Consider the following 16,190-nt stretch of genomic DNA (forward strand, 5'->3'; position numbering starts at 1 on the left):
ATGTGTGATCGAGCACAGTTCACTCAAAGACAAGAAATCCCTTAACTCTGACTGCCACAGAAGTGCAAGTTAACTTTTCATGGCGCTTTTATTAAACGAGGACGTTTTTTTGTTGTTTTTTTTTGCAAATGCAATGCAAAGAACAATGACACCCACAATGTATCACTAAACACAGTGGAGGAATGTAGAGTAGGTAGGTGATCACTGCTGAGTAGTCGTGTACTCGCTGTTCTGTACAGTATTTGTAGGAGGAAGCTCATGAATGGTTTGTTAGCCATCAGCCAAGGGTTATGAATAGCCGAACAAAAGCCAGACAAAGGTTCCATTTTTGTCACAAGCCTCCTCTTTTAGGTCCTAAAGATGCCTTTTTTTTTTTGCATCGAAATACTGACTTGAAAGTCAGATATGGAAGACAGATGAGTCAATTAAATTTTTAAGGTCACTTTCTATTTGGTCAGTTGTGATTTCTAAGCTAGATTTGTGCTGCAATGTGTATAAAGAAAAGAGGGTCAAGTGCTCAAATGGAACCAGGCTAAACACGCGTATTCAAGCTCCTCTGTAGGAGTTCTCATACGAGCATGTGCAATAATGATGTTGTTTCTTGAATGATCATGCTGCACCGGTTTATTGTTATTTCTCTGCCTGACACTGGATTATTAGTCACACTCAAATGTCAGGACATCGGTGTTAAAGGGAGAGCAGTATTTTTCAACCTGGACCCTATTTTCCCATCTTTTTGTGTCTAAGTGACTTATGGGGACAACAACTTATGAAATTGGTTGAGTATTGAGCAAGACTGCTGCAGCCAACAGCTGCAAAACAGGCTTCATGTCCACAAAAAGTGCTTGTTTTTGCCACTGAGAGGCTCAGGCTGCTATTATCAGTGGAAAGGACACTCAAACAGGAATAAAATGTTTTTCTTTACCATTCATTTGATCCAGTTTGTTGATGTGTCTAACCAAGTCTCACTCAAGGAGAAGGAGCTGTTTTCAAAATCAGCTAAATATTAAGCTATGACAGAGTTGCTAACGAGTTGGACAACATTTCAGCCCATTTTGCAGCTGCTGGATGCAGTACTCTCACTCAATACTGGACCAAATTCAAACACTGTTGTCTCCATTGGTCACTTAGACACAAAAAGATGAGAAAATAGGATCCAAGTTGAAAAATACTGAAGTTTTCTTTTAATGATTGTACTTTTTTTTGGAGTGTGGATGCATGACAGCGATTGTAAAAATCAAACTTATGGAGCAGGGGGATTGCCAATACTTGCCAAAGTTTGAACTTTGAACTCTTCACTTCACTTTGACTTGCCTTCTCCATGCGAATGACAAAACCTGGGTATGATCAGACCATAAGGAGACAGAGTTGATGTTTGTTAATAGAACCACAGAGACGGTAACTGTTAGACAGCTGGTTTGGTTTATTTCAAATTTTGCGACGGAAATGATTTCCTTTTTAGGACCAAAACACAAGTGTATTTTCTCAAAAGGCCATATGCTATTATGTCCTTATGATATTTCTCTTGGTTCTCAGCATTCCCATGGCAATGGCAATATAGGTTATCAAGTTGTTAGAGATGATACAAACTTTGGCAGGCTACTGGTGGGATCATTGTTCTGTAATTCACTCACTTATAACAGGCCAACTTCACATTTGGTTTGATGTGTTTTTTGCTGTACATTTGCCATTTTATGCTGTAAATAACTTGCTTTTCCTGTATGAACTTTGGTGTGTGAGTGTGTGTGTGTGTGTGTGTGTGTCTGCGCGCATGTGTGTGCGTGTGCATAAACATCCAACATTTGCTTTTTGCAAAGTTGAATATCTGGGTAGCTGTGCAATAACTTTATATGTTTTATTTTGATGTTAAACATCATTGTATCTCAAGTGTGTTTGCCACATTCACCTCCTGCAATGTATGATTTATATGATTATGTTAGAGGACGTCACTTTGAATCAATTAGTCACATAGGCTGTGTCTGATAAGAAATCACAAACTATGCCTTTATGATATTTAAGTCATTGATCAAAATATTGTTCACCTATAACGCTCTGATTAATGTTGCTTCGCTTGCCTTTACATTTAGCTTGAGAGCTTTGATCTGCTCTCCACGGTAGAAATGGCCTTGAACTAGCGCTCGTCTACCTGAGATCTGCCAAGTTAGGTTTTATTTGCGCTCAAGTCTAAAGAAAAAGACGAAAGTTGCCAAGTATTTCAATAGATTCAAAGTTGGAAAAGTCCTGTTGAAATTAAATATGTTAAAGGGAAAAGTTTTGAATTGTCTACTGTTTTAAAAAAAAAAAAGCCAATGACTGTAAAGATTGTGAAACGTTAGATCTACACAGCACCTTGTCGGAGCGTAAACAAAGCCTTATCGCTTTTTGTTATTAAGAAGGGAATTTGAAACGATTAACTGTTGGTCCTGAGTTGCGTATGTATATATAATGCTATCTGATTGGTGCAGCTTTTGTGATTGGAAAGCAGCTTTGTTTTGCATAACGAACTAGAAAGCCGATACAGGACTCATACGGATCCTGTCTCTGATGACAGTTAAGTGTGTTGTGTTGGCCAAAGTATTATCAATGAACGATTTTGGGAAAGATTGAATAAAACATTTAAAAAAGCTTGTGTGTAGTTTACTTTTGTTTTATATACCTAGATAAGTACTAGACTTGATAGGTGGTGTATAAAAGTGTATTTACCCCTGAATTCAGGGCTACTTGCTCCAGAAAGGTTTAAGTTTAATTCCATTTGTCAACTAGGTCCACGTATTAAACAAAGAGTTGGAGTGACATATCATTTCTCCAGGACTAAGGTAAGCAACAGGACAAATACATAAAATATCCAAAATGTATATTTGCATCAGCCCCTGGGTTCAATAAAATTATAAAACTTTGAAACTTGTACAGAATAAAGGCCCCTTGCACCAGAAAGAAAAAAAAGAGACAGATACCAGGAACAGCCTGTTCTCTTTATTTGCAAACAAGTTCAACCTTGTACAGTGAATCACACTTATTTACTTTGCAAAGCATTTTTAAAACATTCATGAAACGGTTGTAAAATTCAAGTTTTGGTTTTAGCCTTTACACTACGACACTAGTCAGTTCTCCCTTATCATGTCTGCAAGTCTTCAAAAAAGCTTCATGGCAAGGCTCCACTTTGACAAAATACTTTCAGAGCGTCTCGTTAAACGCTAAATGGATTTATAAAAGCCCCTTTTTACATTTCTGTAACATATCATATCATGTGGGTATATACTGAACTGTAACCGCAGAACATTAAACATCAAGACTGACAAGTGAGAAAAAAATTACTTTCACATGTTTCAAAGCCACCGTACCTCAAAACACAGATTAGCTTAAATAGTTAAAAAGAACACACATGAGCAAAGATTGTACAACTTTAAATTCGCCCTTATAGCCCTCTTAATTCATCTGCAGTACATCAGATCTGTTGCACACATTCAATACATGCAAAGCAACAAGTTGAAGCTGTCTGAGTGTACACACATTTGTGCATGACGATACATATAATAGATACATACAGTACATTCCAGTTTGATAAATACAAACTCAACACATATGCACACACGCACACACGCACGCACGCACACACACACACACACACACACACACACACACACACACACACACACACACACACACACACACACACACACACACACACACACACACACACACACACACACACACACACACACACACATAAAGCACTGCAAGGTCTGAATATCTAAAAATGAAAATGAGCACAAATTAGATTTACAATCCAGAGAAACTACAGTACAAGAGTTGTCAGGCTGCATAGTTAAAGCTTATATGAACACTCCTGCTCACAGGATGGTAAAGTGCTAGCAACGTTATGAAAAGATAAAGGCAACAGCAGAACCAAACAGTGACCTTTGACCAACAAAATTGGAATCTTGGGGATGAATTCATGGAGATTTCACTGAATTACGGCTCAACTTTGAAGAAACAACATAATCTGTAATATGGACAACATCAGAAGTTGTTCGCTGCTGCCTCCTAAACAAGCACAGACATCATGAGTCTGAGTCTACCTTCAGGTTTCTGCACTTAAACGTTCAAGCAAGTCTACTGCTCTCTGCAGTACCTAAACCCTGACTGTGGGCCGGATTAAGTCACTCTCTTATTCTGCACGCATGCACTACAGCCCAAAATTACACCGTCAATTTGTTAAAAACTTAATTGAGTCAGCTCAAGAACACTTTTAAAATCATCAGTAACACTCAAAAATCCCTCACATAATGAGAGCTTCCTTTAAAAAGGAACCATCAATGAAATATCAGTCAATGCAGCACATGACAGGTCTGTGCTGCCTCACTGTGCCTCTTCATATGTAAAATCCATTTTTAACACACCGACATGCATAAGGTGTAGCAAACACTCACACACAGTGATTTTGTCAGTCTCTTATCTGTCTGTAGATGTTATAGGTACACACTCAAAAAAAGCCAGAGTATGGTTTTCATCTCACCCAACTCACGCTTAGCTACTTTTTTAAAAATCAGAGCCCTATGTAGACAGAAGTGCAACCTTTTTAAAACAAAGCCACAGTCAACTCACCTGTAAACTCGTTTCAGTGTAAGATTTAGCTAAATGTGATGATACAAACAAAACAAAAAAACTAAACAACATGCCGCTCTCTAAAAGCACTGCGGAGCCCCCGAGGTGAGGTTTAAATAGGCTTGTAAAGCAGAGATGTGACGTATTTCTTCTTATATCGGTGAGTCGCGCTCAGCACCATCACTCCATCCTACAAAGAAACAAACAAAACACATACGCAGGCTGCTATTAGATAAGCCACGGGGCAAAGAAGAAACTGCTAACTGGTCCACCCAGCATCACAAAGAACAATGAAAATGTGATTTTTTAAACACAAGTTAGTCACTTTAATAGAAGTAAAGGTTGCATATCTTTTAGGAATTTGAAAACTTGTCTCCAGTGATCATTTTAACCCAAACCATGATCTTTACATAGTTCTAATCAAGTAAACTAGACATTAACCACAGCGTCACACCTTAAAACATTATTATTTTCTCTCCCTAAAGATACTCATCACAAAATATGGTGGCAGCAGTGTAAAATACAAAACAAAAGAAACTGTGAATACATAATTGTTCATCAAGGGTGGAGATGATCGCTCATTAATCGTAATTGAGGTTAAAAGTTCAATTAATCGTGATTTTGATTTTTGTCATAATCGGCCCTAGGTTCATGTTTGCTGGTAATGTTTGTAGAGATATAACCTCCCTACCAAAACTGTTTCTTACCTTTATTGAGAGGGCATACAGGTGATTCAGCATGACGTGGTTGGGTTCCGGTAGCAGGGCAGGGTCACACTGCAAAGAGAATGAGACAAACACAACAACAATAACAAATCATGTCTGAGGAATATATAGCAAAGTACTGTAGGTGGAGAGATGTGAAGGAGAAAGACAGTGAGACTCACAGAAATGTTGGTGTCCTTGTTGAGTATGACTTGAAGGAGGTGAGGGGGGAGTATTGGCGGGGCTTTGAAATGCTCCTCAGGTCTAAAGACGTACTGCTCCTGTCCATATGGACCTGGAGGGGAGCTAGACAGATCTGTGATGATACAAGTCATGTTAGCATTTGTCATTATATGATATAAGTGAGCTGATAGCTGCTGGCTAGTTTATCAATAAAAACAACAAATATTGAAATGAATATGAAATGACATTGAGTTTGGGTCTGGGCCAATAAGCAAAGGTTTTGAGTTGTTTCCAATGAATTTTACTGCTACAGTCTATTTATGTGACATGTATTGCAACATAATAACATTTTTCCAATAACTATAGATATTAGCTGTTCAAATTTGGTTGTATAATTGAAAATTGGAATGAACAATCAGTCGAGATGCAGGCTGACCTGATGTGTCTGACTCCAGAGAGTCAACCTGCAGGGCATCGAACACCTCAAAGTCAGACTTCTTCACCTGGATCAGGTTGTTGATGGTGCCGAGCTGGCTGGTTACCACCGGCTGCCATAATATGATAATGGAGCATTTTTATAATTATTATTTGTAACGCTCTGCACACATTTCACTGGGCTTTAAACAGGCTTAGCTAACAGTGAGTGCAGCTACTTTTACACAGTTACTGGGAGTGACTGAAGGCTTTTAAATAGCACAAAGCAAAGTTTCATATTGTTAAATTCCTTAAATCAGAATCCTCTACAGAAGCATAGAAAATACTTAGAGTTTTTACACTGGTAACATGAAGTGATAATAAAATAACAATGATATTGATGTACCTCTGAAGGATCATGGACCCACTGTCCATCTACAAAAAACTTGTACTGGTGCTCTCCCTCAGGCAAGTCCAGGATTGCTACAAAGTCATTATGGCTTTGGAGAGAAGAAGAAAAAGTCAGTCACTGCAACACCGGGCTTTTCTATGTGTGGACTGTAAAATGAGACTGGAGCTAATGTGTGATAATTAGCATGAGAAAATATATGCACATCAATGACATGCTGAATGCTAAATAATTGTATTCACCTTTTATTTAGTGGTATCTTGGTGTTCCAGTTATTAAAGGAACCTGCTATGTAGACCTCCTTCCCCCCTCCGGCCCAGCGGATGACAGTGGGTCGAGCCTGAGGACCAGTTTTCACCAGGTCATCCAGATCTGGGGTGAATTCTTTCTCTCCTGTCGCCTGGATGTAAAGTAGAAATTGAGTAGAAGCTCATTCAGAATTTCATATGTTTCTAATTTGACTTTCTTAATTTCTATCTGTGTGAAAACCAAAAGCAAAACAAAAATTAAAAGAAATGCAGCATTTTTAGTCACTTTTAGGATAGTGAAATCTGAATAGTAGTCTTGTGGATTCTGTACCTTGGACTCTGGCCCATGGGTGTTAAAGATGTTGGGGTCATCTGTGCTGTCCACCATCTTACTGCTGTGATCATGGTCTTTGTGACTGCCACTGCTGTCTGAGCGGTGGGCCTTGGCTCCATGGCGATCTCCCGACACCCGGTCGCTTGTGTTGCCCATAATGTCACACTATTTATAGTGCTGCTGGAAAGAAAATAATTGATGATTGATGATATTAGAGCAGTTGCCTGAACTGATGTTTTGTTGGTCATTTGCTTATTTTCCTGTAAGCCTGCAACTAACAACTATTAAATCACTGATTAATATTCAGATTTTTTTTACTTTATCAATAAATCACTTTGGTGTATAAAACATCAAAATAAATGTTAAAAATGCCTATCACAATTTCTTGTCCAAGGCGATGTCATTTAATTGGGACCTGCCAAAGGACTCCAGATAAAACTGAATGGCAACTTTTATGTTAAATATTTTAACATGGCTCCTTACAAATAAATACTTTTTTAAGAATTCAATGCCTTATTTTATCAAATTAACAATCCAAAATTGGAAGATATTCAATTTACTACAATGTAAGACGAGGAAGAGCTGAAAATTCTCAAAATTGACAACCTGAAACCATCAAATATCCCACTAGTTATATTTATTAATTCATTCGTTGTTGCAGCTTTAATGCAAGACCAATGCAATCAATGCAAACCCTTGAAATACCATTAATAATAGAGTATCTGTAATAAGATATCGATGAAAAAATCAATTATAGTGACTAATAGCCAGTTTGTGCCACTCATGTACGGTCTTATAATAACATGTCATTATAATACAGTACATGCCTGTCATAGCATTCTCACAGGTAATTAGTGTAGTTCTCCTAAAAGCTTGACCGGCTTTACAGGAAAGCTAAAAGGCTTACCGGTAGACTAGCCGCCTCAGATATTAGCAGGATTGTGTAAATGGCTCGTAGCTGTGAACCTGGACTTGTCCGGTCAGACTGTGCAACCGCTTAATGTAATCATCCGGTCAGACAAACACAACAACCACCAGCTGGCTGCTTATCAACCAATGAACCTATAAAACTTCCGGTTAGCAAACAACGTTCACAAAATAGACGATACTTTAGCAGAGAGCATATATCCTGCAATACAACCTACCACAATGTCCCCGCCCCGGTAGCTCAGCTCAGATCACTTTGACAGGAGAATATTTAGCTGCTGTTAGCTGTCACTTTATAATATCTCACACGCTGTTTGTCTTATTAACGACGTCGGTGTCGATTATGACAACACGACGAAAACTATATTTACTCAGCATGAAGTTGCGATAGAGCAAACACACTCACTGCCACCAGCTGATGTGTTTATGTAGTTTTTGTTTTTAGCGGAGGGCCCCCCTCTCTGTCTCTCCCAAAAGCTGCAGCGCGGCGGTGCTACGGCGTGCGTCTCGGGACAAACTAATGAGCACATATCTCTCAGGGGCATACAGTAGATTGCATGTGAAGAAGTCTATTATAGTCTAGGTCTAGGACGCAGGCTGTGTAAACATTTTAGAGCTGTAGTACAGATATCCAAAATACATCATGTGTATGATGAAAATGCAAATTGTAGCAGATGTGATATGTGGCTACATTAATCTAGCAATTTATTTGTGATTGCTTGTCTAAAGAATCCTGTTCTTGCAACATATTGTTCATATTGTTATTAATGTATAATTCTATATCATTATCAGACGCAACACCCTCTGCTACAGGTGATGTGATGTAAGCATGCTGTACATTATTATTTCTTAATATAGGCTATAATATTAATATATAATTAGACCCATCTGAATAATGAATGAAATCAAAGTCATAATTTAGACTGATGACCATGATACCCCATAAAGAATCTCCATCTGGCCCTTTCCCTTACGCATCAATTTTGTCGACCAAGATTATAGAATTAAAATTTAACTAAGATCCCGAAACAGATATGGTAAAGCTTTAAATCCGCCTCCATTCAAAATCTTATTTTTGTTCCATCACTTTTACATTCACTGTCCAGAGATGGGAGTGGATCCTTCCTTTATCTCCTGGATCACAGATTACTTGACAGGAAGGCCACAGTATAGAGGTTGGAGAACTGTGTTTCTGGGACTTTAATGAGCAGCACAGGGGCTCCACAAGGGACTGTTCTGGCTCCATTCCTGTTCACACTGTATACAGCAGACTTCAAATTCAACTCTGAGTCCTGTCACATCCAGAAATACTCGGACGACACTGCTATTGTGGCGTGTATCAGGAATGGACAGGAATCTGAATATAGGGATCTGATAAAAGCTTTCAGTGACTGGAGTCACAAGAACTATCTCCTACTGAACACCTCAAAGACTAAGGAAATGATCATCATTTCCGCAGGTTCAAGCCCCCTCTTCAGCCAGTGAATACTTGTGGGGTGGACATCGAGGTGGTGCCAAGTTATAAGGATATTTTAAATCTCTCCGTTGCAGGACGGAGAGATTTAAAAGATCCCTCGCTCCTACAGCCATCAGGCTGTCTAATTCTTCATTAATTTACAGAAGAGCTAACAGACTAATTGAATTTAAGTAATTTTGAAGTTTGAATTTGAATTTTGAATTGATGTATGTGGACATCTGACACTAGGAGGCTGTTTTCATTCATCGATTGATCAATTGAGAGATTTGTGATATCATAACTAGCTTGGCGCCAATTGTGGTCTAGGCTGCAGCTTATGCAAGGACAAGGATAGCAGACACATTGTCCAGCAGTTAAATTTTTTTAAATGAACAATATTTGCATATTCAAATATTATTTTTCAGTGAGGGAGAGGAACTAGACGCAGTTCAATCAATATTTTCTTTTTGGAAAATACCCAAAGTATTTTTGTATATCTTAAAATGTCTGAAAGGTTCATTTACTTTTATACTCTGGTTTACTTACTATACTGATACACACTTACACTTACAGACACACACACACACACACACACACACACACACACACACACACACACACACACACACACACACACACTAGTAAATCAAGTTTCAATCCTGTAATGTGTCAATGTTTTTTTATTGATCACTAGGTGGAGCCATTAACACATCTCAAGAGTTGTTCAACCAGTAATCCCCACTCTGAAGGACTAAACTCAACACCACTGAACCACTGCTCTCAAGTAAACCCTCCACCAAAGACAATGTTTTAATTGTTTTAGCATGTTCAAGTTAACATGTATTAAATTGACACAAGATTTCATTTCTTAATATTCACATGAACGTAATTCATAACAATGATAAAAACTTGATTGTCTGTGGTAGATAAAAACAAAACATCTCCACCACAGGGCTGTTTGAAAGAACACGTAACACAATGTTGAATGTAACAGGATCCTGTGTGTGCATGTGCATGCGCGTGTGTGTGTGTGTGTGTGTGTAATGTATATGTTTGGGGTAGGGTGTCTGGATGTGTTGAAATGAGGACTTCGACAATACAAAAACAACTTGCAGGCATTGCAGTCAGATGACAAGTTACTACTGTTTTCTTAAAAATATAATGTAGTTATGAAGTGGTATCCATAGTTAAAACCCATAAATAAACAGAAATATTTATATACATACACAGTAAATAAATACAGTATATATATATATATAGTAAAAAACATATCTGCTTATGGCATACATACATAAGGCTCCCATTGAATGGCAGTAAGGCACATTTAAATTATTCTCAAATAAAAGAGTGATGTACAATGTGGAGGAAGTATTCCAGTGTCAAGATGTATTGATTTTTCAGGGCCAGTTATTTTTAGTGGACAGCTGGTGATTGGAGTGCAGTTTGTCTAAACATAGAGTTGATTTGGTTGTAGGGCAGGTGTTCACAACTTTGAAAAGTGTTAAATTTCCTCACAATTGAACTGGCATAGTGTTGTTCTTTTCTCTTTCAGGGTTTAATAGAGACCTTTGCTGTGTCTCTGTGGGATAAGCTGGTAAGATATTTCCTTTGTGAACAAAAAGCACAGTGTGCTCCAATAAACTATTTTTTGGGGGGTTTTAAGGAATAACTGAGGGATATACTATGTGACCATCATGTTTTACGCTTTTTCATTTTTACTTTTGTATCCATGTGCAGTTTTGTCTTTGTGTCAAGCATTGTTTAGGACAATGTGTAAATATGGGGAGTGCTTTTCTTTACAGTAGAATGACAATCTAAAGCATGCTTACCTCAACTGATAATGTTTTAGCTACAGTATACTGACAGACTGCCCTTAGTGGGATACATACAGTTTTCCATCTGCTGAATTCCTGTGCCAGCTGGTGGAAGTCATGCCCTGTAAGTTTTGATGTCCATCTATTCTTTTGGAGTCATTTCAGGCAAAAACGCTCAAGTCTGACAAATACAGTACATATATTTTTTTCTCATGGCTTGTATTATCATTTAGAGATTCCCAAGCCAGTCTTCATGTACTCGTAAACCACATAGCTAATGCTGACAGCAGGAATGACTTTCATGAAATTTGGCAGGATGCCCCGGTAGAGTCCGAAAAAGCCATCTTTGGCTACAATCTTCTTCATCAGAGAGCTCATGGAGGGCTGGTCTGATGCATCTAGGGACGCTGAAGAAAAAAAGACAGGGAAGTGAATCTAAAAGCATGCTTTTTATTTTAAATACCTAGAATGTGTTTTTTGAATGTCAAGGGTGTTATCTACATTTCTTTGGATAGAGTGTTACTTTTTAGTTTTGTATCTATTTAATTTTATTTTGTCTGTTTGTGTGGGCTATATGTTACACTGGTCTCCTTATGAACATCTAGCCTATCATTAAAAATGATCATGCATTGTGTAAATTACATGCCATGTAGGTTTTGTCATCACTATTACCAATTGACAGAGTTTACCTTGTGCCTGCATCCGTGTGCGTACAAGTGCGAGTGGATAGCTGGCCAGCTGCCCACAAGTACTAGAGATGGTCCCGCAGCCCACCAACACCAGAACTCCCGGGTTAGCTGAGTCTTTGGGGTGGTATGACAACCAGGCGTTCTTCAGAGTCTGAGACACAGCAGAGAAGTGGGGAGAGAATGAAAAGACAGGACTAATGTTCATTAGCATAGCACAAAAATCTATTTCTCAATTTAAAACAGTTCTGCGATCACACAATCAAGCAAATGAAGTAATTTAGCAAAGTGCACTCATTTGTAAAATAACACTGGAGGGGCAGCATATATCACAAAGTGTATCACTGCATACCTCGTAAACAGCAAGGTCTATCCCAGCATAAGGAATGATGCCCAGTAAGTTTGGAATGTAGCCCTTGTAGAAAGCCATGATGCCCTCCTTCTTCAGGATTGTCTTGGCACAATCAAACATTCCTGAATACTGGCCGGTTTTCCGTAGTGTCAGTCTTGTTTTCAACACCTTAAAAAGTACCCAAAAAAACCCAAAAGAAGAAAAACTGAACACATTCTTTTGATTTCTGTGGTATCTTAAAGTTTCTGAGTCATCTTAAAATAGCTTATCAGTTTATTTTAATACACCCCCCCGACTGAGATGATCAAACAGTAGTGCAGTTGTACCTCCATGGGGTAGATGGCCGTCTGTGCTGTGGCTCCAGCCAGCGAGCCTGCCATGAACCTCTTGTGTGTCTCAATCTTTTTGCCCTCTTCTGATAACAATTTTTTATACTGCAACAGAAAATTACAAATATTTGTACTGTGATAAGTACCATCATATTACTGTGTTAAATAAGCTTTTCAAAGGTACAGTCCCTTACTTGTTCATATGCCATGAATTTGATTGCTGTCTCAGGTGCAATCTTTAAAACATTGATTCCATTTCCCCTCCAGAGTGAAGTTAAGCCTCCCTCTTTAATCATCTGCTTGAAGCCCCCTGCCAGGCTTATTTTATTGACCTTAGAAGAGTGAACCTGAAATAAAAAAAATACACAAACATAATATTTAACATTCCTTAAAAAGGAAGAGGATATAGCTTAACATGATATAATTGCTCATTTTCTGTCACATTATTCACCTGCATGAAGACTTTCATTCTGTCTAGAGGGGCAGTACCAGTGCGAGAGACAGCCCCTGCCATTGCACCTGCAGCAAGCTGCTTCCACCAGCCACCTGAGCTCTTCTCCTCTTCTGTGAATTCATCTGGGATGGCAAGACTGTCGCCTATGTCCAGCACCTGGTGAGCACGTACGCACATTTTCTCACATCACTTTCATTTATGGACACTAATACATGTTTGACAACACAACTGCTATTACTGAAGCTAAAAATATGAATACTAAGTGGCCTGTTTATGGTCATAATAAAGATTCAGTGTCTTGTTCATACCAGTTTTGAGAAGGTGTTTCTCTCAGGAAGTAGATGTCACGATGTCTAACAAAAAAAATTAGAAGTTCTTCTTTTGAGGTCTAGTGTAACTGATGATGCAACTTGCCACATTTCTAACTGTGCATGGCAGAGAGAGCCACATTTACACAAAGTTGAATGTAAGGTGTCAGCCTGACAGAAAACAAATCAACAACATGCACAAAGAAAACACCATATTTTGAAGAAAATGTTTTTAAAAATTCTAATTGTTGAACTATTTTAACAAACAATGACCTGAGCTTCTTATCCTTTAGCTAAAACTGTTTGTGAAAGCATAATCACTGCTCTGACTGAGCCCTTGTCTTGCATACTTTGGCTGTTTCAGATAAACATACCCAATGTTTTTCCAAAAGCATTAGTGACATTCATGGTGCAAATGTAATTCACAGAAATGAAACTGCATAAGAAAACACATGCAGCTATTTATGTGTTCTGTGGTCACTAATCTCACACCTTTATTAGAATGCTGTTCTCTCTGGTATTGTCATCTAACATTTGAATGCATTGTCTATTAAAACAAGTATGTACTGCTCATGACGGAGCAAATATCTTGAGCAGGAGAAGTAACAAACTAGTCAATGACATCTTTCTTCACACTAAGAAGGAGTGGAGGAGAAAGCTGTAGTGCTGTGACCTAATTATTTCGGACAGTCTAGTCTTTCAAAGCAGCTGCCAAAACTGCTGAGAAAATCCATAATATCTAACACATGAGCACTAGAGGACATGTGATTCATTCCACTGCAGTTGCCTCTGCATGTGTCCACAGAATGTGTTTGTTTCTGTTTGTATGTAAATGTCCCATACCGTGGAGTGTTTCCAGTAACGTATGATCTCTTCCAGGTTGTGAGCAGGGCACAACAGGAAGTGTTCTCTCCACTCGTTCCAGTCCACCACCATAGTGCCATCAATGTCCATACTAAGGAAAGGCAGAAATATCTATTTACCTTGACATATTATGTTGTATTACATCTTAATGAGCATATCTGTGACCATAAAGCTTCTAAGTTACACACAAACAATCATTTTGAACTGCTTCAGTAGATAGAACTGGAGGTCAAACCTGTGTAAAATTTTCTGGGCATCCTCACTGCTGATATGCATGCCCAACTCTGCAAGGGACTGTTGGATCTCTGTGGAATCAATGCGTCCTGACATGAAAAGAAAAAGAAATATATAAAGAAATTAATTAAAACTCTGTATGCTGGAGTATAAACAGTGTGTGTGACTTTGTAAATATTCACTGCCATCATGTGTCACTATGTGTGCCAAGTATTTCTGCAATGCTTCGTCTCTTACCATCGTTGTTCCTGTCCAGACTTTTAAATGTCAACCTCAGTTTCTTCTCGTGCTCTTTCAGGTATTTGGTGAACTCTTTGAAGTCGAGACTCCCATCTTTGTTTTGGTCACCAGACGACACAATTTGCTGCAGAGAAGAGATAAAACATATATTTTGTTTATTTGCCTTCTCAAGTAGTTTTCGAGTGACTCACACAGCCCAGAAACACACACTAATAAGGAATTTCATGCAAAAGAGCCAAACCAGGACCTAGTCTGGTCCCATTTACTTTTACCTGTGCAGCACCCTGGCGGAATATGCCCATCGCCTTGAGGCCCGCCCGTAATTCTGCTACATCTACCTTCCCATCTTTATTGGTATCAAGCCTCTCAAACAGGTCCTGATATGACCTCTCACTGTCGGCATCCCAGCACCGGGCATTTGATAGTACAAGCGTCCGTAGCGTCTGATACATTGTAATGCTAATGTGTAAGGAGCGTCTGAACGAGTCGTCCTGTGGTCAGGATCTGATCATTTAATCCATATCAACAATCATAATAATAAATCCCGTTAAAATCCAGATGTGCACGTAAATGTGCGATGGAAATATGTCTTCCAGTTATTAAAATTTGCAGACTGTCCCGTGAAAAGGAGTATTCCGTAGTATTTATTTCAGAGGAACTGCAGTGGTCGGGGGTGGAGCTATGAATGCGGCGCAGCTATTCGATGTTTTCTCCGGAAAGCAGGAAAAATAGAAAAGTGGTGAAATAATCCGTGGATTATGTAACTGTATATGTACTCCAGCTGTTGCTACTGATCATGCATTTCATCATGTCATTTTACCCTCATTATGTGTGCAATATGATAATGCATTATAGAGGAAATGTTATCGCTTCATCTAAACGGACGTGTCATTTAAAACAGACACAGTGTCGAGTGCTGGGCACCGCTGGCCGTCACCAGAGGGCGCTGTTTCATCGCAGTAAAGGTGGGGCTCCTGTGTGTGGTGTGGGACCCCTGGACCTTAAACGAATACTGACTCTGAGATGTGTTTTATCAACTAAATGGCCATTTCTAAGACCATAGTATCTATCTATCTATCTATCTATCTATCTATCTATCTAGATATCTAGATGTCTCGATGACAAGAAATTGTGTTTAGCCTCAACATCCGTCAACTACGAGGACGGATCAGGGAATCTGAAGGGAGACTTAGCATTAAATTAAATTAAGAATAATAATTATGCTTAAATGATGCAATAGGACTTTACCACACATGTGATGACATTTCACATGTCATCACATGTCATTACGTTCCTATTCTTCCATTTTCCCACTTCTCCTTTTCACACGTATCATTTGTGTTTATGGGACTAATGCCATGATTTCAGTGTTGCTGATGTAAAAAAAAAATAAACAAAAAAAACAACAAAGCACGCTCCTGTCAGTGGGCGTTTTGAATGAGTTCCAGCTAGACTGAGGGGCTTGGTGTGTACGGGGGCATTACAACCACGTATTTCTCTTTCTTCACACAGCTGCAGCCAATCAAACCTAGGAATTTCCTCGCGTCATGACTTGTGTTTTTCAGTGGGTGGGAAGGAGGTGATTTGAACTTTGATTCGTTTCTGCTGCAGCCAGGAGCGACAGCTGAG

At 38.8% G+C, this 16,190-nt stretch overlaps 2 protein-coding genes across 3 annotated transcripts; both read right to left on the reverse strand.

Annotated features, from left to right (window-relative positions):
* Window positions 1-2,953: 2,953 nt before the first annotated feature.
* On the reverse strand, window positions 2,954-8,274 carry prkab2 (protein kinase, AMP-activated, beta 2 non-catalytic subunit). The gene is made up of 8 exons (XM_053329467.1): window positions 8,043-8,274; window positions 6,895-7,077; window positions 6,558-6,715; window positions 6,313-6,406; window positions 5,925-6,040; window positions 5,492-5,627; window positions 5,313-5,381; window positions 2,954-4,795 (listed from the first exon to the last, which is right to left on the reverse strand). Exons 2-8 carry the CDS (start codon window positions 7,051-7,053, stop codon window positions 4,718-4,720), a joined length of 810 nt encoding a protein of 269 aa, XP_053185442.1. The 5' UTR covers window positions 7,054-7,077; window positions 8,043-8,274; the 3' UTR covers window positions 2,954-4,717.
* A 2,383-nt stretch (window positions 8,275-10,657) lies between these two features.
* On the reverse strand, window positions 10,658-15,195 carry LOC128368713 (calcium-binding mitochondrial carrier protein SCaMC-1-like). Of its 2 annotated transcripts, none has more exons than XM_053329568.1 (10): window positions 14,834-15,195; window positions 14,559-14,685; window positions 14,323-14,392; window positions 14,067-14,178; window positions 12,913-13,071; window positions 12,656-12,808; window positions 12,459-12,566; window positions 12,133-12,300; window positions 11,784-11,934; window positions 10,658-11,501 (listed from the first exon to the last, which is right to left on the reverse strand). In XM_053329568.1, exons 1-10 carry the CDS (start codon window positions 15,011-15,013, stop codon window positions 11,320-11,322), a joined length of 1,410 nt encoding a protein of 469 aa, XP_053185543.1. In that variant the 5' UTR covers window positions 15,014-15,195; the 3' UTR covers window positions 10,658-11,319. The 2 variants fall into 2 exon arrangements, with proteins under 2 accessions (XP_053185543.1, XP_053185542.1); XM_053329567.1 differs by having other exon boundaries at window positions 14,323-14,410.
* Window positions 15,196-16,190: the final 995 nt, after the last annotated feature.

The sequence above is a fragment of the Scomber japonicus genome, chromosome 12 (assembly GCF_027409825.1).
Source record: "Scomber japonicus isolate fScoJap1 chromosome 12, fScoJap1.pri, whole genome shotgun sequence".
Taxonomy (NCBI): Eukaryota; Metazoa; Chordata; class Actinopteri; order Scombriformes; family Scombridae; genus Scomber; species Scomber japonicus.

Bases quoted from the DNA above. Each gene is read 5' to 3' on its own strand.
- prkab2 (XM_053329467.1), bottom strand. From the start codon at position 7,053: ATGGGCAACACAAGCGACCGGGTGTCGGGAGATCGCCATGGAGCCAAG. The intron at 6,041-6,312 runs GTACATCAATAT...ATATTATGGCAG, and splicing joins GGGTCCATGATCCTTCAGAG to CCGGTGGTAACCAGCCAGCT. The intron at 4,796-5,312 runs GTAAGAAACAGT...GTTTCTTTGTAG, and splicing joins TGTATGCCCTCTCAATAAAG to GATGGAGTGATGGTGCTGAG.
- LOC128368713 (XM_053329567.1), bottom strand. From the start codon at position 15,013: ATGTATCAGACGCTACGGACGCTTGTACTATCAAATGCCCGGTGCTGG. The intron at 14,179-14,322 runs GTTTGACCTCCA...GCCTTTCCTTAG, and splicing joins GCCCAGAAAATTTTACACAG to TATGGACATTGATGGCACTA. The intron at 11,502-11,783 runs GTAAACTCTGTC...TTTTTTCTTCAG, and splicing joins CACACGGATGCAGGCACAAG to CGTCCCTAGATGCATCAGAC.